The following is a 26091-nucleotide window of genomic DNA, read 5'->3' as shown; positions in this document are numbered from 1 at the left end:
TGACAGGGTGGAATCGACAGACATCCAACTGCACTGAAATGGATGCGAACCAGACACTGTCCTTAGCAAAGAATACCCTGGACGAGATGGTCATAGTCACCCGAAAAGGGACAGACTTGCCTCCGGGGAGAGCAGCATCATTTGAACAGTGATCAGACAGAAAAAAACTTGTTCCATCTGGAGATAAGCCAATTATGGAAAGGCCTGGAATGGAACTAAGCCCATTCCACCCTTCCAAAGGCAGACACTGAATACTGGACCATGCATCCCAGAGTGCAAAGACATATGTCGACTGCGCAGACATCCATGTACTCCTAATGGAAGAGTGGAGATGCCGTCTTACGCCAGAAGAATTCTCAGATTCTGAGAATCCAGCAGGGCTCCTATGTGAAGAATACCCAGAGAGGGATGCAGGGAGGACTTTTTCCCCATTGATTAAACTTCTGCACCCTGAAGAAGCCACAGTCAACCTGACCCGGCTGTAAAGTACCCCGGTGATCCTGCTAAGAGCAGGAGGCCATCCAGGTACAGGAGCATTGGGATATACTGAACAGAAGAACTGTCAGAAAATCCAAAACGCTGGTAAACCCCTGTGGGGCTGAGAACAGTCCCAACAGGCAGAGCCCGAAAACCGTAAGTGCTGTGATACAGCAAACCTCAGTCCATGCTGAGGCAAGGTCTCTGTAAGTGCCCGTAGGCACGCGTCCTGTATATCCAGTGATACCATAAAGTCCCCAGGTTCCAAACATAGTATGATGGAGCATAGGGATTGCCTCCTGAGCCCAGGTAGCTTTAGGAACTGATTCAGGGAATTGAGACAGAGAATAGGCCAAAGAGGACCATTCAGCCACCGCACCAGAAAGAAAGCAGAACAACCAGTCCCTCGCTGAGAAAGTGGGGATGGCCCAATTAGCTCCGCTTACCCCAACAACTGTATAGCTTTCTGGATTCGTAAGGCCCTGTTCGGGTCCGAATAAGGGCCTGCGTACCATCACATGGAAATAGGCCGCCTGAGCAAAGAGAGGGCGTACCCTCCTACCCACGTAGCCGCGGCAACTAGACACCGGGCGAACTGAGAAAATCGCCATCTCCCAGTGGTAGGCCTGTCTCGTCATGCTGACGATATATCCGTAGGTTCAGAAGCAGGATCGGCTGGCAGTCCAGGCCTGCTCGGTTGAAGAAACAGACCTTTAGGCTGACCCAGAGGACAAAAAGACTTAATAGACTTAGTCTGAGGCCCTGTAGTGGGCATAGCTGAAGGCGGGAAATTTGTACTGCCACTGTCAAGGTCAGGACCCAACAAGATCTACCCTATAGATGGTATCTGCACCTCTGCATTCCCAGAGCGCAGCCATAGGGTATTACGGAGGATACCGTCGCAGCCGGAACTCTGAAAGTTAGGAGACTGGTATCCAATATAGGCATGTCCACCTATGACAACTGCATATATTACATGAGCGACCAAATACATTTGAACCCCCGACGTGTTGGTGGGGAAAAAACATTACAAATGCATCAGCTCAGTATGCAATAGTATTAACCAACCATGCTATAGCCATGGTAGGATGGGTAACAACCCCTGAAAGCGAGTATACTGATTTCAGGCAGAGTTACCACCTACGGATCAGAAGAATCCGACCACGCAGGAATGGGATGCATAGTAACGTCTGTAATCTGACGAGTAACACGCCCATCCACCCCATGAGGGGCTCGTGATGACCCTCAGGGAATTTGGGACAGGAGGCCAAACACTGTTGTAATACCTCATAACTGACAACAGCCAGAGTCCCGCCATGCGATCCCCCCGCTAGTCAGCAACAGGGAACCAGAAGGCACGCAATACTGAGGGTGTATGATACAGGTGCAGGTCAACATTCACTCTAACCAGAATGGACCTGCCACCAGCCCAAAGCAGGGATAATAATACTTGAAATAGGCTTCCCCCCGTGTAAGAGCCCAAAACAGTATCCAGTTCACACAGAGCCAACTGGGAAGTAACCACAGGGCGTCAACCACGCCAATTTGCGTTTCGTAGAAAACGACATCCACCAAGGGTGGCCGTGGGAATCCCTGCAAGGGGAATGACAGACTATGGTGGCACCAGGGGGATTTCATATACTGCGAAAACCCCCTGCAGGGAGCAGTAGTCTGTGTCACAGGGGAAGAGTGCAAGAAACTGCGAGATACCCTGAGATGAAAAGGGCATTATGGTGAAGTAACCCCCAGGTGAGGTAAAACAATGGGGCCCACCCGGCGATCCGCAATTGAGAGGATCCCGAGAAAACAAACCTACCAAGGGGGTCGTGAAAGGGGCCGGCACCAGATGACGCCACACACAGAACCCTTTATGAAACAAATCCTCCGCACCAACACCTGCAGCACATGACTTGCAGGATAGCAAAAATGGGTGCAGTATAACGCTCTATCTCCTGGTCAAACATATCTGACCAATCTTGGCGGAAATATCAAGCAGTGCTATACTGGTCCTGACTGATGCTAAAATTAGCCGCAGGGACCCATTTTCAGCGTATGCAACACACAGTTCCAACGAAAATGTGGCAACGTGCAGCACGCAACAGTATGTGACAAACCTCACAAATATCAACGAGTATATAAATGTGAGGTCTCAGAACCACCCTAAGTACAGCTGTATTAGGGCAGATAAGGAAAAGGGATAGATATACACTGACAGGTGAGAGAATTAAATACAGACAGTCAGCACTAGCATAAGTCACATACCATGCAGATATATACATAAACATGTCATATAATATACTGCACCATTACACTGCATTCAACCTACCCAGATTCAGTGTCTGGGAAGGCAACAGCGCTGTGTACACTGACCTGATGGTGAGGTACGCAGGGGGACTGGACTCACTGCCATCTCCGGAGCTCTGCTGCTGCACCACAAGAAAATGGCCGCTGGAGACCTCAGAAGAAGCGTGGCCCGCGGAGGAAGCAGCTCAGCGACGCCAGACTATACATACTGAAAGGCGCGCTGAGCTGAGGGGAGGAGCCGCTGTAACAGGGAAAGCTTCCTCCCCTGGCCGGCTATTAACCTCCCGGGACGCCGGCTCCCAGCTCCGATCAGTAAGTCCCTGGTGGTCTAGTGGACACACGGGGTATGGGGGGCCCACCGCCACTGCCGGCGCCTCCGGTCTGTTCCCGGAGACCGGAGGCACAGGACTGCATATTAAATGCGCGGATCACCGCAAGCAGTGATCCGCGACCTTACCTGCTCCCCGTAGATCCGGCAGCAGTCCTGGGCGCCCGCAGAGTCCGGCTAGTACAGACTCTGGGGTCCCGCTGAGATCCTCAGATCTGTACTGGCGTCTCAGCGCCGGCGGGGTGACGGAGCGGCAGCTTAGACATCCTATGGACAGTCCGACGCTGCCGCTCTGAAAGTCCAAAGTAAAAAAACTCTGTACTTAGAAAAAATAAAGCTTAGGGGCTGTTAATCAGCTCCCCACTGCACTAAACGGTGACCCGACTCCGGCCGGGCACAACTTAAACTGAGGTGCCTCTGGCTGGGGGTGGGGTTATAGGGAGAGTGGACCCAAGTGCATCCAGGGAGCTAAAAGCTTTAACTGCGTGGTGCCCGGATTTGGTTCCCAACCTATACCCCAAGGTCAACCCTGTGGACCCCCTATGGACCCTGAAGTAGAAATATGGTTAAGATCAATCACCTCTTTATTCCTGATTGGTCAACTAGCTCCTTGCAAGTAAAGAACCTAAAACTTTAAATTTAGTATTGTGTGGCATTCACCAGGTGAAGGTACCAGCAGCCTAGAGTTGCTCTGTTCCATGTTACTAAGGTGAGCTTGTTTCAGACACACAGCAGATGAACACCTTTGTAACAAGCAAGCAGCAATGAGAGAGACTAAAAATAACGCTGAACCATTGGTGCCTCCAAAAAGACCTTCTAGATGACAGGATTGCAGTCTATGTACATGGGACTTGTCTTTCTGGTGAGTTGAAGACTATGAACTTGCCTGTATTGAAACAGTCCTTAGAACAGTTTCTTTTTGTATTGGATCAAATTGATTGCAGTAGGGCTATAGTTATGAAATGGTCCAAACTTCCAGTAGGTGCCCATACGTGCTGCAATTTGGATGACCTGATAAGCCATTTAAGGTAAAGACGTTTGGATGATGACCGTATCAGAACATGTGAAGTGCTAATATAGCCCACTTGGATTTGGACATAATGGGCCAAATGTAATAGGGTGAGAGTTTAGAAAATGTGAGTGTTTAGCAGTAAACTCTCACATTGGTTGAGTTTTATCTTCAAAATGGGAAAACATCTGAATGAGATTTTAAATCTTGAGAGTTTTTTAAGTCTAAAAAAAACATGCAAGTTCGCTCTGTTACTTTGTTTTTGGACTCTATTACATTGGCAAAGTTTAAAAAGTGTCAGAAACTCTCACTTTTCTAAACTCTCACCCTATTACATTTGGCCCAATGTGCCTGAGATCTGGCCGCCAGATCACGCAGTATATAGCTTTCAAAAGGTAACGGTTTAGCTGTAAGCTGCTATGACTGAAGTATTCTACAAGAGATTTGTAAATGGTCCTTAACTTTGGACTCTTTCCATCATTTCCTACCCATGCCTTACTTGACTTGCTATTTTTACTAAAAAAAACAGGCGCTACCCCTAACAAACATGGGAGGAAAAAGATGCACCTACAATTAGGAATATGCTGCATGTTATATGTAGTCTTTTGTTCCACTTGGTTTCTTTGCTGGATCTTTAATATGTATCCCCACAATGAAGGGGAATAGAGCTATGGTGGTAGACTATATAGCCTGGGAGCAATTTGAATAGTTGTCTAAGTTAGCATCTGACTGAATGGTAAAGGACACAACTTGAGTTTACCTTTATCTAACACAAGTTCTCTTTACTTCCATAGCCACATATTACTGTGCAAAGCGTTACGTATCGGGGCTGGCAGCCAGTGGCGTAACTAGGGTATTTGGAGCCCAGGGCTAATGTAAAAATGGAGCCCTCCACCCCATGTGCGCTCACGGTGAAAAATGGGCGTGATCAAAAGGGGTGTGGCCACTTAAAAATGGGGCGTGTCAACATGACACACATACCCCTTTCTCGTCACTCTGAACATTCCTTTCCATTCCATATGCACCTTAACCCCAGTAGTGCCCCTTATACAGTCCCCCCAATGCAGTGCCCCCAGTAGTGGTCCCTCTTATGCAGGCCCCTAGTAGTGCCCCTTATACAGTACCCCCAGTAGTAATCCTCCTTATGCAGTGCCCCATGTAGTGGTCCTCCCTATCCAGTGCCCCCTGTAGTGGTCCTCCCTATCCAGTGCCCCAGTGCAGAGTCCCTTGTGCCTCCAGTAGTAAGCACCTTATATAGTGCCCCCAGTAGTAGACTCCTCTATGCAGTGCCCCCTGTAGTGGTCCTCCCTATCCAGTGCCCCCTGTAGTGGTCCTCCCTATCCAGTGCCCCAGTGCAGAGTGTCCCTTGTGCCTCCAGTAGTAAGCACCTTATATAGTGCCCCCAGTACTAGACCCCTCTATGCAGTGCCCCCTGTAGTGGTCCTCCCTATCCAGTGCCCCCTGTAGTGGTCCTCCCTATCCAGTGCCCCAGTGCAGAGTCCCTTGTGCCTCCAGTAGTAAGCACCTTATATAGTGCCCCCAGTACTAGACCCCTCTATGCAGTGCCCCAGTAGTGGTCCCCCTATGCAGTGCCCCCGGTAGTGGTCCCCGATGGGAGTGTCCCCAGTAGTAGTCCCCTCCATTAGTGGCCCCAGTATAAGTCCCCTCCATTAGTGCCAACAGTATAGGTACCCTCCATTAGTGCCCCCAGTATAAGTTCCCCAGCATAGGTCCCCTCCATTAATGCCCCCAGTATAGGTCCCCTCCATTAGTGCCCCCAGTATAGAAACCACCCCCCCTTCCTGACAAATACACACTGAAAATAAAACAATAATAGAAAAAAAATACTTACCTGAAACCACGCTCCAGCCCCGCCGCCGTCCGCACGTCAGTCCTCCCGGGTTGGCGCGCTCTGCATTATGGGAGAGACGTCATGACGTCTCTCCCATTACCCACTGCAGGAGCCGGCTCTTGCAGTGGGCGCTGCAGCAGTCAATGAGAGTCTGACTCTCATTGGCTGCTGTTTAACACACACACATCGCTGCCAGCGCTGGCGGCAATGTGTGTGCAGCAGCAGCAGCCGCCAACGACAGTCTGTCTGACTCTCATTGGCTGCTGATTAACACACACATCGCCTCCGGCGTGGCGGCGATGTGTTATAATGCACAGCATGAGCCCGCCTGCCACCCTCCTCCTGGCGCTATTGGGCAAGCACTCAGGGGGAGAGAAGGGGCTCGGCTGTGCAGCACAGGACCGGCGCTGGGAAGCCTAGCTCCGATCCTGTGTAAATGTGTAGTGCTGACCGCACTCACTGCGGTCGGCACTACACTGGCTAACTAGGACAAGCCGGTACCATGGCCAGCGACAGCCCCCCACGCCGCCGGTCCCACAGCGCCCAGGGTACGTGCCTCGCTCGCCCTGCCCTAGTTACGCCACTGCTGGCAGCCATGTACACGGAGATGCTGAGGAACTCAGAAAACAAGTATCTGCAATGAGTTGCAGGTGGACAGCCCTTTCAGGGGTAGATTTAGTAAAGCTTCTAAAAATGAAAGTGGTGGTGTTGACCTTAGCAACCAATCAGCTTCCATCTATCATTTTCGATTGGTTGCTATGGATATCACCACTTAATTTTTCGAAGCTTTAGTAAATCTACCTCCTACAAGGGTATTCAATATGGGTGTTTTTTGCGTTAATATCGCACTTTTTATCGTTTTTGCGTTAATATAACTTGTTTTAGTTTTACACTGTATTCAATATCAAAGAATTATCGCAGTTTTGAAAAGTCTTTGATAAAAAACTGTGATAACTTTTCACCATTGAATAGGTGTCGAAAAAAAGTGCAGAATTGGGGTTTAGGGGCGCAGGCTTAAAAAAAAATAGCCTGCACCCCTGAGATTGACATTTAAAAAAGAACTGTGTAAAAAAAAAAATAGGGACACCCCAAAAACTTAATTTAAAAATTGGGGTGCAAAAAAAAAAAAAGGGAAAAAATTGTTAAAACAATAGGGAAATAGGTTCAGGGCTATTCTGCAAGTATACGGCAGGTGTTTTGAAGAATAGAATTATAGCGGCAGGTGCACAAATGCAGAATTTTTAAAAACTTACTTTAGGGACACCAAAATATGCTAGTACCCATTTTCATGTACCCCAAATTTGATGGGACCACTTAAAAAAACGAAAAAACCTAAGTGCTCTTCTGCATCACTTCTTCAATGTTGGGAAAAAAGCACCTGCTGCGCCTATTTAAATCCCCGACTTTCAATTAAAGGCTAAAACGGGGGTACCCATAGTGATCCCCCATGTTTTTACAACTTTAGGGGGGTCTTACAATTATTTTAAGGAAAAATTCGTAACTTTATGCAAATTCAACTTCGGAGTTTCCCGTTTTCGTTAATTTTATATTGAATACGGGGATAAGCGGGAGCGCGCACCAGACTTAACGCAGAAAAAAACCTCCGATATGAAACGATATCTTCGCCAGGGAAGTTAACCTTTCATATTGAATACCCCTCCTAGTCTCTTAAACAGCCATAAAATCTGATATTTGCAGATTTTTAAAATTGGGGAAGTAAAAGCTTAACAAAAAAAATCCTCAAAGAATATTAAAGGATATATATTCTATTTAACATATTATTGATTACTAAACAGGCTCTTAATTGGTATCTAAAGTCAGTGTTTACTTCCACTCACCTGACGAAGATGAGCAAAGCAATGAGCATAGAACAAATAGGATCTGCGATCATCCAGCCATACTGCTGCATCAGGATTGTAGAGATGATCACCCCAACACTTCCCAGTGCGTCAGCAACAATGTGCAAAAAGACACCTAAACAAAACAACACAGAGTAATGACATACTTATACCCTATATCAGATGAAAGAAAGTTACAGAAAAATTAGACCTCAGAACTTCTGGAATCAGGAAATCCAAATGGATGTTGCAGTGTTGTCTAGAATGTTTTGTGATATCAGGATAATAATGGGGGGGGTATCCACTAAGCGATATACAAATGAGAGCACAATTGCGACATTGCAATCGTGCTGTCGTTTGTATAGCTAGTGATGTGCTTGGACTGAACGTTCACTCGTTCAGTCCCGGCACATCCCTCATCCCCGCACATGCAGAACCTGACGAGATTGTCAGGTTGACCTGCATGTACGGGCGATGTCGGAAAAGACCCGGGGGCACGCGCATCGCGGGTTGCTTCCGTCCAAAACATGCCCAATGCAGGCGCGATTTACAAGCGATTGCATGATAACGACATTGTTATCGTGCAATCGCTTGTTTAAATCGCTTAGTGGATACCCCCCTTAAGACGTTGACTGAAACCCAATTGATTAAAAAAATATAATAATAAATAAATGGGGGATGGAATCATTATTTTGAATACTTGGTAGTTTTCAAAATAAGGATTCATCCATAATATGGGGCACCATGTCACATACATAATAATCCCCAAAATACTCTGCTCTCTTTTCAATCCTGATGAAATATTTATCAATGCGATATACAGTAACTAAGAAAACCTATTACCATAAGCAATTATTAACTACTTTTCCCTTTCTGGTTTCAGATAAGAGGTCCTCTGTGCTAGTCTGTCTCCTGGGAGTTACATAAAGCTGCTCAGAGAGGAGGCGTAAGGCTCTGTTATACCTGGCATCCATGCATGCAGCGCAATTAAAGTTTTTATCACTTGGGATGAACAAAAATTATCTTGGATACTAAGGGCCGTATTCAATTAGAGGCAAAATCGCCTGTTTTCGCTGTCGTTTGCGAATTGGCCCATTTGATCGGCCGATATATAGGCCACGACGGCGAAAAATGGACGGTTTTCGCCTAAGAACTGGAGAAAACTTTTCTCCAGCCTAGGGCAGGTGAAAAAAATAGCAAAATCTCGATTTTTGTGTAAAAATGTGGGGGATTTCTTCCAGAACCCTTTGGACAGCCCCAATAATGATACTTTAGCAAAAAAATAATTCGTAAGTTGCGTACTTTGGCCAAAAATGGACACTGAAATTTCAATCTAAATTTTTTTTTCCCGTGAAAAATGCGTTTAACGTATTGGGTCTGGTATTTCGGTGGGAAAAAAAGCCTGCGCCAGCCACGTGCGATGTTTAAAACACTTGGCGCATCTTTATGTCCCTCCAAAATACCAGCCCCAATACATTAAAAGCATTTTTTATGAATAAATTTTGACAGAAATTTCAACGGTCGTTTTTCGCCAAAGTACGCAAATTTACAAAAAAAATTTTCCTGCTAAAGTATCACTAAGGGGGTTGACCAAAGGGTTCTGTAAGAAATCCCCACATTTTTACACAAAAATAGGGATTTTGCAAATTTTCCCCTTTTTAAAATGGAGAAAAGTTTTCTCCATTTTTACCTGAAAAATCAGCGATAAATTATCGCCGATGTGATATCGCCGAAAAAAACGTCGATATTATCGCGTGTGCGATAATATTGCTGCTAATTGAATACGGCCCTTGGGATTAAGTACTTCAACATTAATATTTAATGTGACGCTAATGTTAAAGACATTGGAAATAGTTTTAATCAGTTCAATAGGTTGAATATTTTGGTGTGTTTTAGCACTCAAAAGGGCTTACCACTCTTATGATGGGAGCAGCTGTAGGTACAAGAGGTAACCACCCTCAAAATAGAGTAATCTAAGAAGTAATGTTGTATCGCAGCGCTCTACCTATATTTAATGGCTCCCTACAAAGTAACTTCTTTCAGTCAGTGTTTCGTTATGCAGTAATTATTTTATTTAAAATAGGATGTAACATATGGTTTAAAATGTTACTTTTTGTAGTAATTACAGTATTAGAATGTGTGCTCCCTGTTACGGCCGGCTTTGATTGTTAAATTAAAGAACCACATAACATAACAGGACAAATTTCTTGTAATACACACTCCCTCCCTCCGTTATATATTTAGTATTTGGGTATGTGTAAATGACGAGGACAGTTGTGAGACGTAGTGAGGGATTGGGGGAGATGCGGATGAATGAAGACATGTCCTTCTAGTGGTAGGAATGTATATACGTTGATTAGTTGGTCCGGTTTCGTGTGTTAAATGACTGTTCAAAAGTATTTGTCCTGTTAGCACTTTGGTGGTGAATTGTGGTTTGCTTCGTAATTGGGAGCTCCCTGTTGATGATACTCAAAGGTTCCTTAGCTACTCAGCGGTGCTGCAGATATTGTTTTGTCAGCAGGGGCGTATCTAGCTATTGGCCAGGATGGCACTTGCCAGGGGCGCCTGCTGGAGGGGGGGGGGGGGCGCCACCTGACAGTGCCACCCTCTGCCTGGGATAGAATCACTACACTCCATCCCACCATAACACTTTAATGTCACCCTAACGTGCAGTGCGGCACCCTAAAGTAAGAAGACTACATGTCCCAGGGTGCAGCGCAGCGGTCAAAGCCACGTGTGTGGTGAGGAAGTGGTGGATTGGCTGCAGCAGTGCTCTGGGCTGGCGGCGGTATGGAGACTGTGCCGGCAGCGGTATGGAGATTGCTGCGCCCTCATCTTCATAAAATACTTTATCCATGTGACTTCCCCAACCTTGGTGTCTGGGGAGCTCTCGGGTCTCTGTAACCTGTACACCATCCTCTTTCATCACTGCACGGCGACTGCTGACACTGAGCGATCCCTGTGCTCCCTCCACACCCTTTGATGCCAGTTTCCCCTCCTGTGCGTCTCACGTTCTGCGTAAGTGTGTCACCTCCTATGTGTATCACCTCCTATGTGTGTGTATCACCTTCTCTGTGTATCATCTCCTGTGTCTCACCTCCTATGTGTGTGTGTGTCTCACCTCCTATTTGTGTCTCAGCTCCTATGTGTGTGTGTGTCACCTTCTGTGTGTGTGTGAGTCATGTCCTTTGTATGTCACCTCCTATGTGTTTGTGTCACCTCTGTGTGTCACCTATATGTGTATGTCACCTCCTATGTGTGTTTGTGTCGCCTGTGTGTCACCTATATGCGTATGTCACCTCCTATGTGTGTTTGTGTCACCTGTGTGTGTCACCTCCTGTTTGTGTCACCTATATGCGTATGTCACCTCCTATGTGTGTGTTTGTGTCACCTCTGTGTGTCACCTCCTGTTTGTGTCACCTATATGCGTATGTCACCTCCTGTTTGTGTCACCTATATGCGTATGTCACCTCCTATGTGTGTTTGTGTCACCTCCTGTTTGTGTCACCTATATGTGTATGTCACCTCCTGTGTGTGTGAGCTCCTGTGTGTGTCACCTTCTCTGTGGCACCTCCGATGTGAGTGTGTCACCTTCTGTGTGTGTGTGTCACCTTCAGTGTGTGTCATCCAGGGTTGTATCTACCCCTAGACCAGGATGCCACTCACCATGTTTGCTGGCACTAATCTCTATTTTGTCTTTTGTTTTTCTGAAAATATGGGTCTGTGGGGGAAGGGGGGCAGCAGTCCCTTTCTTTGCCAGGGGCGCTTGGACCCCTAGATACACCCCTGTTTGTCAGGCTGCCTTGACCTGTCGATACTTACCCTTCCCCGCCAGGCGGGATGTTGGTCTCTTTGTACCGGGGTCTATAGCGGCTCCTCGCTGACGCTGCGTTGGTGATCTTCTTAGCAGTCTCATCCTGCACTGCCTCGGTATGCTCGATTCATGGGCAGTGTCTCGAGTCTGCGGCGGCTCCCGGCTGGTGCTGCATTCGCTGCTTCCCTCAGATCCCAGATCCTGCTCCTTGAAAAAGGTTTAACAAAGCCGAAACGTGTTGGTACACGTCACACACATAAAACCAGCACCAGGGTTCCCAGAGAGATTATTTGGGAACTGAGACACATGGAAGACAAAAGTGCACGAAGGCGGAGCAGGATCTGGGAGCTGAGGGAAGCAGCGAATGCAGGACCAGCTGGGAGCCGCCGCAGACTCGAGACACTGCCCATGAATCGAGCATACTGAGGCAGTGCAGGAAGAGACTGCTAAGAAGATCACCAGGAGGAGCCGCTATAGACCCCGGTACAGAGAGATCAACATCCCGCCTGGCGAGGAAGGGTACGTACCGACGGGTCCAGGCAGCCTAACAAAACAATATCTACAGCACCGCTGAGTAGCTAAGGAACCTTTGAGTATCATCAACAAGGAGCTCCCTATTACGAAGCAAACCACAATTCACCACCGAAGTGATAACAGGACAAATACTTTTGAACAGTCACTTAACACAAGAGACCGGACCAACTAATCAACGTATATACATTCCTACCAATAGAAGGACATTTCTTCATTCATCCCCATCTCCCCCAATCCCTCACTACGTCTCACAACGGTCCTCGTCATTTACACATACCCAAACACACACTCCCTCCCTCTGTTATATATTTTATATTACAAGACATTTGTCCTGTTATGTTATGTGGTTCTTTAATTTAACAATCAAAGCCGGCCGGTAACAGGGAGCACGCATTCTAATATTGTATACCTGTAATTACTACAAAAGTAACATTTTAAACCGTATGTAACATCCTAATTTAAATAAAATAATTACTGCATGACGAAACACTGACTGAAAGAAGTTACTTTGTAGGGAGCCATAAAATATAGGTAGAGCGCTGAGATAGAACATTACTTCTTAGATTAATCAGTTCAATGACAATTGTTTCAGATACACAGTATGTAGTTTAAATGTCATAAACATGGAATACATTGTAAAGAAATTGTGTCTAAACCCATGTACAGCAAACTGTAGACCAGTGATTTCCAAAGTGGGTGGTGCCGCTACCCTGGGGGTGCTGGATGCGGCAAGGGATCTTCTGTGGGCACGGCAGGGATAAGGATAAGGCAGTGCACGTGGCACCGGTCTCACCTCGGATACCCTTTTCCTCCACACTACAGGCCGCCTGATCCCACTCAGCTGGTAAAGTGTTATTGTGACTTTCAGCTCTTATGGAACTGCAATTCCCAGCAGGTACCCAAAGAGCAGATGGTAAGAATAGCAGTCGTGTGTGCCTGTACAAAGAAGTCCAAATAAAATGTAAATTATGTCTGCAAGAGTTGGCAGTAGGGCAGTAAATACCCATCTGTCACTATTGCTTTTTGTGTTAAATATGAAATACAAATTTTTAATTGATAGCTTGAAGTTATTAACGGAATAAAAACGTTAATCAAATATTTTGTAATTAGTAATTATTTCAATGGGAGGGGAGCTCCGGAATACATTTATGGAAGCAAGGGGACGGCAGCCTGAAAAAGTTTGGGAATCACCGTTCAATGCCTAAACTTCACTTTCAAAGAGATTTGCTGACCTTAGACCTCACATGCTCACAAACCAGATTAAACAATTCACACGACTAGGGTCAATATTCAGGTTCATCTCTTTAAAATTCATTCATGCATTTTTAAATAAAATACAGTCAATGTCTTACACTAGAAGTTCTGAACTGGAGAAGCCATTATTTCATATTTTGTAATATAAGATTAATTCAAAAGCTGCCTTCACATTGAATAGGTTGATCTGACCATTTGGTTTTGTAAGATATTTTCACAGCAGATAGCATGCGCTCTTGGTGACTTTTTGTGAAGTCCAAATTAAAACTATGCATTGCATGCTTGTGCTGCCCTCTGCTGGACACTTGTAGGTAATGACCAAACTCAGTGGTTAACAGTTAACAATGACTAGTTCAAATAAAGGTCGAATATAAATTGCATGAGAAGTTAACAAAACTCCGGCCCTGATTCAGAGCCGGACGCTCTGAATCAGGGCCGGTCTTTTTTTTTTTTTTTTTTTTTTAGAACGGCCTCCTGGCCGCTCGCATAGCTGTGGGTTACCACCCACAGCTATAGCGAGCGGCCAGGAAGATGGTCGCGATGGTCTTGCGACGAGACCCTTGTGGTAGGGTCTCGTTGCCGCAAGCCCCAGAGAGGTTTCGGCTCTACCAAAATCAGGATTTTGGTACTTACCGATAAATCCCTTTCTCCGATTCCACAGGGGACACTGGAGTCTCAGTACAATGGGGTATAGAAGTGGGTTAACCGGGAGCTGGCACTTTAATAAATTTGAATAGTAAAACAATAACTTATGCAGGTAGAACAGCGCAGGGTGGGTGTCCAGTGTCCCCTGTGGAATCGGAGAAAGGAATTTATCGGTAAGTACCAAAATCCTGATTTCTCCTTCATCCACTAGGGGACACTGGAGTCTCAGTACAATGGGGACGTCCCAGAGCTCACATCCTGGGTGGAAGAGCGCTGAGAACCCTGCAAAACTGCACGGCCAAACTCTGAAGAGGCCGCAAAAGTATCAATACGATAAAACTTTTAAAAGTAAGCCTGCCTGACCAAGAGGCCGCTCGACAAAGATGGTTTAAAGAGGCCCCACGAGCAGCTGTCCAAGAAGGACCTACCGAGCGCGTTGAATGCACCGTAACGGAAAAAGGTGGTTGGCTTGTAGCTGCCATAAAAGTCTGTCTGATAGTCAGACAAAATCATCTTGAATGGTTTGTTTTGAATCCGGCCAACCTGGTCGCGCCGCATCAAACCGAACAAAAAGTGCATCCGACTCTCAGAGAGGAGCAGTTCTGTCGACATAAATCCGGAGTGCTCTAACAACATCTAAGGATAAAGAGGTTGAATACTCGTCCTTGAACAATGGGATCACAATTGGTTGGTTTATCTGAAAAGCAGATAGAACTTTAGGAAGAAACGACATCTGCGTACGCCACTCCGCCCTATCCTCATGGAAAATTAGATAAAGTGGACAACAGGATAGAGCCCCCAACTCCGACACGCGCCTCGCTGAAGTGAGCACCAAAAGAAGAACAACCTTCCAGGTTAAATGCCTTATCTGTACCCTCCGTAACGGCTCAAAGGTATCAGACTGGAGAAAAACCAGGATCAAATCCAAGACCCATGGTACCGTAGGAGGCACAAAAGAAGACTGAATTCTGACTACTCCCAGTAAAAAGGTCTGGATATCCGGCAATAAGGCTAATTTTCTTTGAAAGAAAATGGACAGCGCAGACACCTGTACCTTTAAGGAACCAAGACAAAGGCCCGCTGATCAAGAGGCCTGAAGAAAAAGGAGGCGTGCCATCTTAAATTCTGACGGAGATGAACTGCGGCGTTCACACCGAGTTACATACATTTTCCATATACTGTAGTAATGTTTAGACGTAACCTCCTTCCGAGCCCGAATCCCGGTATGAATCACACTGGACGGGATATTCTTCTTTCTGAGGATGGCCCTTTCAATAGCCACGCCATCAAACGAAAGCGCCTTGAGTCCTGATAAATAAACGGACCCTGAAGAAGGGGATCTGCCTGTAGAGGAAGCGGCCACGGCTCGTCTATCAACAGACTCCATCTGTGGGAGTACCACGCTCGTCTGGGCCAATCTGGAGCTACTAGTAGCACTCTGACATTTTATTTATTTATTTTTTTCCTTTCGCTTGATTCTCTGAAGCACTCGAGGGATGAGCGGTGTTGTCAGTGCATCCACTGCGGCAGCCTGCGGGTCCCTTATTCGGGAGCAGTAACCTGGCACTTGGTTGTTCAATTTTGCCTCCATGAGGTCGGCCTGAGGTCGACCCCAATGCAGAGCGAGTTGGAGAAATACTTATGGATTGAGTGACCATTCTTCCGGATGAATGTCCTGCCGACTGAGGTACTCTGCCTCCCAATTTCCTACTCCTGGGATGAAAATCGCAGAAATCGCCATTGTAAAATTCTCTGCCCAAAGCAGAATTCGGCTAACCTCCCTCATGGCAGATCAATCTCTTGGTGCCGCCTTGCCTGTTTATGTATGCCACCGACTTGGCGATATCGGGTTGCACTCTGATTGCATGGCCCTTCAACAGGGCTGTGCGATCTGAAGAGCATATAACACGGTCTTCAACACAGAATCTTTATGGGCCGTTCTGCCTCCGGTCGAGTCCAGCGGCCCTAAAAGTGTCTTCCCTGAGTCACTGCCCCCCATCCTCTCGAGACTGGCGTCTTGCTGATGAAAGACCAAAGGGTGAAATTGAGAATCCCGACTGCGTGTAGGAAAGCAAATAGGATTGTGGAGATAGGCATGGTGCCGTGACTCGGATGCGCACAGAGGTTACTGCGGACACAATGCAGAGTACTAACTACTGTACGAACACGGCCTCTCTTTCGAGACCTGCAATGACAGGCTGCAGGGACTATATCTTGAACCTGAAGTTCCGCAAATAAGACTGAAATGTTACAGGTTCAGAATGGGTCTCATTGAACCATCTGGCTTGGGAACTACCACCAAGCTGGAATAGAAGTTTTGACCCTTCTTGTATAACAGTCTGTCTGCTGACGCTTGAAACTGCGAAAGCGAGCCCACACCTTGGGGTCCCGCATGTCATGCCGGAGGCTTAACTGCCTGGAAGAGGATTCAGTGGCTCTACTGTCTCTGGAACCACGTGAGATAGTGGGAGCTCCTCTGGGATGATAGTCCGAGTAGAAGGAGCAGCAGCTGGGAGATAAGTGTACTTACCACCTGTGACTTGAAAGAACCACTTGTTGCAAACAGAGCTTCCCCTCTGAATGGAAGAGCCTACACAGCTCTTTTAGATTCCTCATCCACCTGCCATTGTCTCAGTCACAGGACTCTGCAGCTGAGATAACCAAAGCCGAGGATCTAGAGGAAAAGATTCCAAATATCTTTTGAATTCTCCCTGAGAAAAGTAAACAGACTCTGCAATCTGTTCCGTTAAAGGAACCAGATCCTCCACCGGAACACCAGTTTTAAGGCCCTTGTCAAGCTGCGTAGCCCAAGTTTCCACAGCCCTGTTGACCCAACAGCTGACTAGTGCGGGTCAAGTTACAGTGTACCTAGATCCTTGAACTCAGGTTGTCTGGGTGCCAGACAGATGTGCCCTGAGCTATTCCCTAGGTACACTAAAATATGGTAGTGACGAGAACTGCTCCTAGCTGTACAGGGAGCACAGTCTCTTTAAAAGACGTGACATCGCATAATTTCCTGCACTCTTCAGGAAAGTGTATTCACAAGATGGGACGTGTTGAGAGTGGTGTGGCCGTAGGCTTTTAAGCCTATAGCACCAGGTATTTCCAGGCGGTTTCCAAGTACTAACCTGGCCTGACCCCTGAGATCATCTCATATATTCTCTACACCCTGAAACACAGGCTTCTATTGCCTGTCCCCCTCCTCTGTATTAGGCATGTCATCCGTTTTCCGGATCATCCCACATAAGGGGATTCGGTATCAGACCCCTAACAGGGACATTAGAGGAATATGCCACAAGGAGGGACCTGGGCAGACGTATTGTGAGTTGTTCTACAGATCTGGCTAAAAACACGCCCAATCTGGCTCAGAGAAGGCAGACGTTGTCTGTTATAGGATAAGAACCTATGACTCTTCGATCATAATGGGGTTAGAACCCCTAACTCTAGCACCATAGAGGACAAGGCTACCAACTGAGCCATCTCAGATCTTATTCCACTCCAAATCTTAAGAACATGTGCACTAGCCCATTGCTGAGTTTTGGCAACCTTTCTTCTCTGTGAGAAGCTTCCAGCTCTGTAGACAGGGCTGGGCATTAGCTCATTAGGCTACAAACTCCTGCTGTGACATGATATAAATTGATCAGCCCAAGGTTGCTGAGGTGATTACAGGAGACTCTGCTAAACCTGTAACACCTGGCATGTATTGCTGCAATCAGCACTGAAACACATGTTTGCACACAGCAGGGAAGTAGCCAACTGTCCCTGTGTCAAATCTCTACACAATTTGCAGGAGAAAATGTTATGTGCAGCTTTAAGTCATGCTACAGTACCCAATCACTGGCCACACACACACACAGTACAGAGTGAAGGGACAGTGAGACACATAGAGACTGTTAGTAAGAAGAGATAAGGGCATAGAGGGTTTTGTTTTAACCCAGCCCAACCAGCACTGATACAATGACCAGCATGCTGTAAACACAATGTAAATGTGCTATTAATGGCTGTGCACACACAGTTTTAATGTCTCTTCAGTAGCCTAACCACACTGTGTAATCACAGCCTGGGACAGGACAGTCTCTCTGCTGTTTTCAGCATCTTGAAGCAGCATACTATCTTTAAAATGGCCGCCAGCCGTGGAAATGCTGGGGATGCTGGAAAGGCAGGAGCAGAACTCAGTGTTAGGCTCCGCCCCCCCCCCCCGCTATGGCGCCCATTTACAGCGCTGAGCGGGCTGCATTAATGATGCCCGCGATATAGTATTCCTGGCCGCCCTGCAATTCGGGGTGCCAGGAGTTACTAACCTTACCGCTGCCGAGGAGGGTCTGCTAGTGGGGAACTACGGCGTACGCCGCATGCAGCGCGTCTAGGTAAGCCCCAGAGACTGTGGTCTCTGTAGCTGAAGACCCCAGCGCACACCGCAAGCAGCTGCGGTGGGGTCTCCCGGCAGCTCCAACGATGCAGACAGGCAGGGGCAGGGAGCTGCCTGTCCATGTCCTCATATGCTGATCGAGGAATCTAATTAAAACAGAGAGCTCTGCATAGTGCAACCAGCTCCCAGAGCACAAAATTTAGACTGACCTGTAGGGGGGTATAGAGGGGGAGGAGCTAGCTACTATTCAAATTTATTAAAGTGCCAGCTCCCGGTTAACCCACTTCTATACCCCATTGTACTGAGACTCCAGTGTCCCCTAGTGGATGAAGGAGAAATCTCTCCCACTGACATCACTCGTGATGTCAGTGGGGCCAGCCCCAAACGGAGGCGTTCACATGGGAACGCCTCCGTTTGGGCAGCCACTGCCCCGGCCCGCCCACCAAAGGGGGCGTGCTGTCACTCAACATCGACAGCACGCCCCCTTTGGTACGAGACCCGAAGCGACGGATTTGCCGTCGCTATCTGGGTCTCGCGCATGCGCACGACGGAGCCTGCTCCGTCGTGCGCATGCGCTCTGGGCCACCATCGACCCGCTTGCGAGCGCTCAGCGCTCGCGACCGGGTCTGAATCAGGCCCTCTATGCGGTGTTGCTCATTTCTTTGTTTTGCCTAATTTTCAATAAATCCATTTAATTTTAGGTTACAACAAAGGCCTATATATTAATCTACAGTATGTCAAATGAAGCTATAGACCAGTTACAGCAGGGGTCTGGGAACTTTTTTACCTTTTACCCCAAAATATATTAAGATACGCCGACGTTACCCCCTTGATTTGAAAGGAAGAAACTCCTGTAGTAGTGCCCCCATATAATGCCCCCATAGTTATGCCCCTGTAGCAGTGCCCCCATAGTTATGCCCCTGTAGCAGAGCCCCCATAGTTATGCCCCTGTAGCAGAGCCCACATAGTTATGCCCCTGTAGTACCGCTTGTACAAAAAAAAAAAACACACTTACCTTAATCCCCGCTCCTGCATCCGCCGCCGTCCTGTCCGCCTGGCTGCTCCTCGGAACTATGGGAGAGACGTCATGACGTCTCTCCCATAGTGCGCATGGGGAGAGCCAGAAGTTGGAGTTCAGAAGAGAGCTCCAGTCTCTGGCTAACGCGGCGCTGCAGGGAAGGAGCCGCGCGCCCGCTGGTAATAACATCTCAGCGGGCGTCCGGCTTAGAGCCTCCCTGCGGCGCTGGGTGCAGCGGCGCACCCGGTTCACGTGCACCTCCAGCCCTGCATCCATTACCCCCAGGAATTTCAGTTTTACCCCATGTGGGGTAATTTACCCCTGTTCCCCGCCCACTGAATTACAGGAATATGCACCCACTAAATCTATTAACCTGTCATTACAATAAAAATAGAGGACAGGGGTCAAAAACATCATATTAACATGTATAACTGTAGATGGAAAATATATCTGAAGACACATACTTTATGTAAACACCAAATACATACCCTCTAATATCTGCTTGCTGGGCCCTCTATTTTCCTCAGGCGGCTCATCTGGAATTAGAGTATAATTAGGGCAATTTTACATCATAAAAGGGACATTCCAATAGTCATTGTTTGTTTTTATATTTTTCTGCTAAAATTTACAACTATGCTCAGTAAATCTGATTAAATAATATCAGTTTTACAGCTCTAACTCCTAAAGACATTTATATCAAATAAAACAACCTACTTTAAAATTGTTGGTTTGATATACTATTGATTAAAATTAAGTTGTGTGGTGTGTTAACCCCCAGTGTTATCAGGAGAATGATCTGCTGGGGCTGGTTTACAATGCATCCGGAGAGTATTCACAGCGCTTCACTTTTTCCACATTTTGTTATGTTACAGCCTTATTCCAAAATGGAATAAATTCATTTTTGTCCTCAAAATTCTACACACAATACCCCATAATGACAACGTGTAAAAGGTGTTTTTTTTGAGATTTTTGCAAATTTAATGAAAAAAAATAAAACTAAGAAATCACATGTACATAAGTATTCACAGCCTTTGCCATGAAGCTCACAATTGTGCATCCTGTTTCCACTGATCATCCTTGAGATGTTCCTACAGCTTAACTGGAGTCCACCTGTGGTAAATTCAGTTGTTTGGACATGATTTTGAAAGGCATATACCTGTCTATATAAGGTCCCACACTTGACAGTGCAAGTCAGAGCACAAAACCAAGCATAAAGTCCAAGGAATTGTCTATAGACCTACGAGACAGGATTGTCTTGAGCCACAAATCTGGGGAAGGGTACAGAAAAATATCTGCTGCTTTGAAGGTCCCAATGAACACAGTGGCCTCCATTATCCGTAAATGGAAGAAGTTCGGAACCACCAGGACTCTTCCTAGAGTTGGCCGGCCGTCTAAACGGAGCGATCGGGGGAGAAGGGCCCTAGTCAGGGTGGTGACCAAGAACCAGATGGTCACTCTGTCAGAGCTACAGCATTCCTCTGTGGAGAGAGTAGAACCTTCCAGAAGAACCACCATCTCTGCAGCAATCCACCAATCAGGCCTGTATGGTAGAGTGGCCAGACAGAAGCCACTCCTTAGTAAAAAAGCACATGGCAGCCCACCTGGAGTTTGCCAGAATGCACCTGAAGGACTCTCAGACCATGAGAAACAAAATTGTCTGGTCTGATGAGACAAAGATTGAACTCTTTGGCGTGAATGCCAGGCATTAGGTTTGGAGGAAACCAGGCACCGCTCATCACCAGGCCAATGCCATCCCTACAGTGAAGCATTGTGATGGCAGCATCAAGCTGTGGGGATGTTTTTCAGCGGCAGGAACTGGGAGACTAGTCAGAATAGAGGGAAAGTTGAATGCAGCAATGTACAGAGACATCCTGGATGAAAACCTGCTCCAGAGTGCTCTTGACCTCAGACTGGGACGGCGGGTCATCTTTCAGCAGGACAACAACCCTAAGCACACAGCCAAGATATCAAAGGAGTGGCTTCAGGACAACTCTGTGAAAGTTCTTGAGTGGCCCAGCCAGAGCCCAGACTTGAATCCGAATGAACATCTCTGGAGAGATCTGAAAATTACTGTGCACCGACGCTTCCCATCCAACCTGATGGAGCTCGAGAGGTGCTGCAAAGAGGAATGGGCGAAACTGCCCAAAGATAGGTGTGCCAAGCTTGTGGCATCATATTCAAAAAAGACTTGAGGCTGTAATTACTGCTAAAGGTGCATCAAGAAAGTATTGAGCAAAGGCTGTGAATACTTATGTACATGTGATATTAGGTTTTTTTTTGTATTAAATTTGCAAAAATCTCAAAAAAAAAACTTTTTACACGTTGTCATTATGGGGTATTGTGTGTAAAATTTTGAGGGCAAAAATGAATTTATTCCATTTTGGAATAAGGCTGTAACATAACAAAATGTGGAAAAAGTGAAGCTCTGTGAAAACTTTCCGGATACACTGTACATATACTCATTGCCTGTCAGTGAAATGGTTCATCTGTTAGTTCAGTGATAAGCTGTCTGACACTATGGTGGTCACTCTTGTGGCCCTCTAACCTTCAAAAGGGCCACATACAACTCTTCGGGGTATATTTACTTAAGTGTGTGTGTGTGTGTGTGTGTGTGTGTGTGTGTGTGTGTGTGTGTGTGTGTGTGTGGGGGGGGTTATAGAAATGGAGTTGTTGCCCATAGCGACCAATCAGATTCTAGCTATTAGAGGTGCTAGATGTAGCTATGGGCAACATCTCTACTTCTTAAAACCCTCACTTTAGTAAATATACCACTCCGTCTCAGTGAGAGGTTAAATTAATAAATTTAATCAATGAGAGACACCAATCTGCAATAAAATATTAGCACACCTTTTAAACAAGCACTGCTAGCTGTAATGACTGAAGGCAGATTACAATATATTATAAATATAAAAAAAGGCCCAAGCTATTTAACATACACATATTTGGTCTGACACGGGCAGTCTTATGCAGCTGTTGCAGTGCCTACATTACATATGCTCTATTATATTGCTCTTGTGGCACAACAAAGTGTAAGAGAGAATATTTCTAAGTGGGATGTAGTTGGTATCCCGGCGATCAAGATGCTGGCGGTCAGAACTCCGACCGTCGTATTTTTAAAACACAAACAGTACATTAAGCTGACTGGTTGCTTCTTTCAATTGATCAAATAATGTTAAATGTTACATTCACGTACCAGGGCAAGATGAACCAAAGCCATGGCTATGTTTATGGCTGTGATCACCTCCATGGGAATGTCCATGGTCCCCTCCGTGACTATGTCCATGGTCCCCTCCGTGGCTATGTCCATGGTCCCCATCATGGCTGTGACCGTGACCTTTTCCATGACTGTGTCCATGCCCGCCACCATGGCTCAAGGAACCATTAAACAAAGAATGACTGTGCCCATGGCCTGAAAAAGAGGACAGTGACATTAGAAAACCCTATAAATACACACAGTAAAATGAATGCAGTTCTTATACTTATTAAGCACCAGCTAAATTCACTTTGTAACTGATTGCAGACAGCTACCCCAGCAGGCAGGGAGTTATGATTGCAAGCCTTAGATAGTGGTCCCTAGTTACAGCTCCTCTGCACTCCCTGGCAGCCTACAGCTCATTTTAATGTGATAGCACACACGATGAGTGATACTAAACTAGCAAAATGAAGTGTCCTAGCTAGACACTGTTACGTTCTCACCACAGGTGGTCCACTGATGGCGACTAAATCAAGTTTTCAGATACATTTGCTAGGATGAAGGCCCCACACGGGATTGATCACAGCACCTGAGCTTCATTTCTCCCCACTGACCCAATTCACTGACGCAAATCCTATTAAACAAATCTACTTTGAAATTTGAAAACCACAAGCACAGCCAAACATGGAGAACATAGGTCAGTGTGCAGGGTGGTACCATCATATAGGTTTAGGATGCTCATAAGGCAGGAGTGAGTTTTAATTTACAAGTTTGTCATACCTCCCTCATGCGAGTGTCCATGACCTCCACCATGCTGGAACACAAATATTCCAATAAGGTTTACAAAGAATCCTAGGACAGACACTGGAAGTAAGCGCTCATGATGGACCTCAGGAGTGTCCAGGGCTCGCTGAAGAGAAACAGAAAAAGAGGTCACTCATTAGACTTGGAGCACTAAAGGGAAGCAGAATCCTGTATCTTATTTCAAGTGGGGAGGGAGCAAAAGCGCACGATAGTATACTAGTCTTCACTCTAGCCCCCTGCATCTGTCACGGCCCATGCAGTTCCTCTTTCCTGCCTGTGGTGTCGCTCACTGCTCTGGTGCTTTTAGCTGATGCAACAAACTTCTGATATACAGAACAGTGTGTGCTAGAAGCACCAGAGCAGAGAGGGACACCCCAGGCAGGAAAGGGGAACAGCATGGGTTGTGACAGATGCAGAGTGCTAGGATGAAGACTAGTATACTACCCTTAAATATATTTTTTACAAATATAAAATATCATAAAGAAAAGCATAAGGGATGGAAAACAGTCTTTTAGGAGGGTATTTTAGCTACAAATGTGAAAATGTGAAATCTAGTAATTTCCTCAGGAGAAAGGAGGTTACAGTGCAGACAAGTGATTACACAAGGATATAGAAAATATGATTCTCTCTAATGTAGCTTGTACCTTAGTGTTTTTCAGTAACTAGCCATATTGTGCTTGTTAATAAACCTATAATCTTTAGGGGCGTGGCTTTACCACCGACTGTGATGGCTACGTTGTGCCACTTCTCCTGCCTCGGCACCGAGTGCAGACACTTTCTGGGGGCTACACACCCTTCCCTCTGCTGCCACCTGCCCTGCCTTGCAGGCCCGGATTAAGACCTTACTGGGCCCTAGGAAAGATACTGGTTTGGGGCCCCCACACTGATCCAAGCAAAGAATACACCTTTTCTAGGCAAACTGGAGCTTAGAGCAAAGTGGTTTTTAAACTTTGCCTTAAGTAAAGCAATAAAAAATAAATGATAACAGCTCTTTGCCAATAGACTCAGGACTTTCCTGCCCATACATTTTGACCAAGGGCTGGATTCAATTAGCCACGAAAAGTGCCGTTTGGAGAAAAGTTTTCGCCGATTTGCGCTTTTTCACCTGTTTTCTACTTTTCTCCTTATTTAATTCCAGGACGCTTTCACCTACACGAAAACTTTACATGGAAAAATAGGCGAATAAGTTTCTCCACATATAGGCAGGCGAATTGGAAATGCAAAACCGCTATTTTGGGGTGCAAACGTGGGCAATTGATCCAGAACCCCTAGGACACCCCTCTAATGACTAATCAGTAAAAAAAAAAAAACACCCCAAAATGACATGTCATCTTTGGGGCAAAAATGTGAAAGGTGGGGGGGCTGGTATTTTGGGGGCTATAATGATGAGACAGGTGTTTTTGAGATTGCAGGAGGCTGCAGCAGGTGTATTTTTACGTTATTTTAAATCTTCATTTTAGAGATATCAAAATGTACTAGTACCCATTTCATGTACCCAAATTTAACATTACTTATTTTTCTGAAAAAAAAACATTGTTTTCTATCATTTTTCTACACATATGCAAATATGCTTATAACAGCCCTTTGCCTCAAAGTAAGTTCACTAAATATTTTTATTAGGGCTACTAATACTATTCTATATTGATTCCCAGGGTCATTGTAACTTTATGGGGTACAGACTGATTTCCCCCCCAAAAATTTCCTTTTTGCTAGTTTTGCTTTGTAAAACATTCACCTATCTACGTTTTCACCTGTTTTATAATTGAATATGGTGAAAAGCAGACAGCACTTTTCACGGCTAATTAAATTCAGCTCCAAGTGGGGTCTATGCCAGACCATGAGGTGTGGGACAACACCACTAAGGTCACTGACCTTATGCACATGACCTCAATGACCCTCACCCCGACTATCAGCAATGGTACCCAACACGGATGTCTTTTATCCCCTATTATCTTTGTGGGAATCTTGCGTGTTGGCCAGCTGGTTAGCTCCTCAAGTGTGTTGCTCTTTGGTGAAATTCAGGCTATATGGTCTCTGCCAGACTCTGAGGTTTGCGCTATCTTCCCACCAAACATTTTCTAAAAAGCAGGCACTTACAAACATGATTCAAAGACCCCTGTCTTTGAATCCCGTTGTTTAGCCCCACAAGCCCTGCCCAATTTTTTTTCCTTGGGCTAAAAGCTTCTGAGCGCTCGCAACCGGGTCGATGGTGGCCCAGAGCGCATGCGCGAGACCCGGATAGCGACGGGCAACCGTCACTCCGGGTCTCGCACCAAAGGGGGCGTGCTGTTGATGTTGAGTGACAGCATGCCCCCTTTGGTGGGCAGGCCGGGGCGGTGGCTGCCCAGACGGAGGCGTTCCCATGAGAATGCCTACCGTTTGGGAGCGGCCCCACTGACATCACAAGTGATGTCAGTGGGAGAGCTTTCGGCTCTGTTTGAGCCGAAAGCTCTCTGGGGCTTGCGGCCACGAGACGCTACCACAAGGGTCTCGTCACAAGCCCAATGGTCGCGATGGTCAAGAACAACACTATCATCATCCTGGCTGCTCGCATTAGCTGTGGATGGCAACCCACAGCAATGTGAGCGGCCAGGAGGCCGCTCCATAAAAAAAAAAAAAAAAAAAAAAAAAGACACCCTAATTCAGAGCGAG

The 26091-nt window shown here is 46.4% G+C and overlaps 1 protein-coding gene across 1 annotated transcript in view; it reads right to left on the bottom strand.

The window, feature by feature from the left end:
• The window catches only part of SLC30A7 (solute carrier family 30 member 7), a 48974-nt gene that overhangs the window by 10249 nt on the left and 12634 nt on the right, over positions 1–26091 (bottom strand). Inside the window, exons 5-8 of the mRNA XM_088451297.1 lie at positions 23416–23545; positions 22636–22851; positions 19931–19978; positions 7809–7944 (exon numbers count right to left, since the gene is read on the bottom strand). Of these exons, the coding sequence (XP_088307423.1) occupies positions 7809–7944; positions 19931–19978; positions 22636–22851; positions 23416–23545 (530 nt within the window). The remainder of the gene's footprint in view (positions 1–7808; positions 7945–19930; positions 19979–22635; positions 22852–23415; positions 23546–26091) is intronic.

The sequence above is a fragment of the Taudactylus pleione genome, unplaced genomic scaffold (genome assembly GCF_031769625.1).
Source record: "Taudactylus pleione unplaced genomic scaffold, aTauple2 ptg000546l, whole genome shotgun sequence".
Lineage (NCBI taxonomy): Eukaryota > Metazoa > Chordata > Amphibia > Anura > Myobatrachidae > Taudactylus > Taudactylus pleione.
This window is presented reverse-complemented; position numbering and strand designations above follow the sequence as displayed.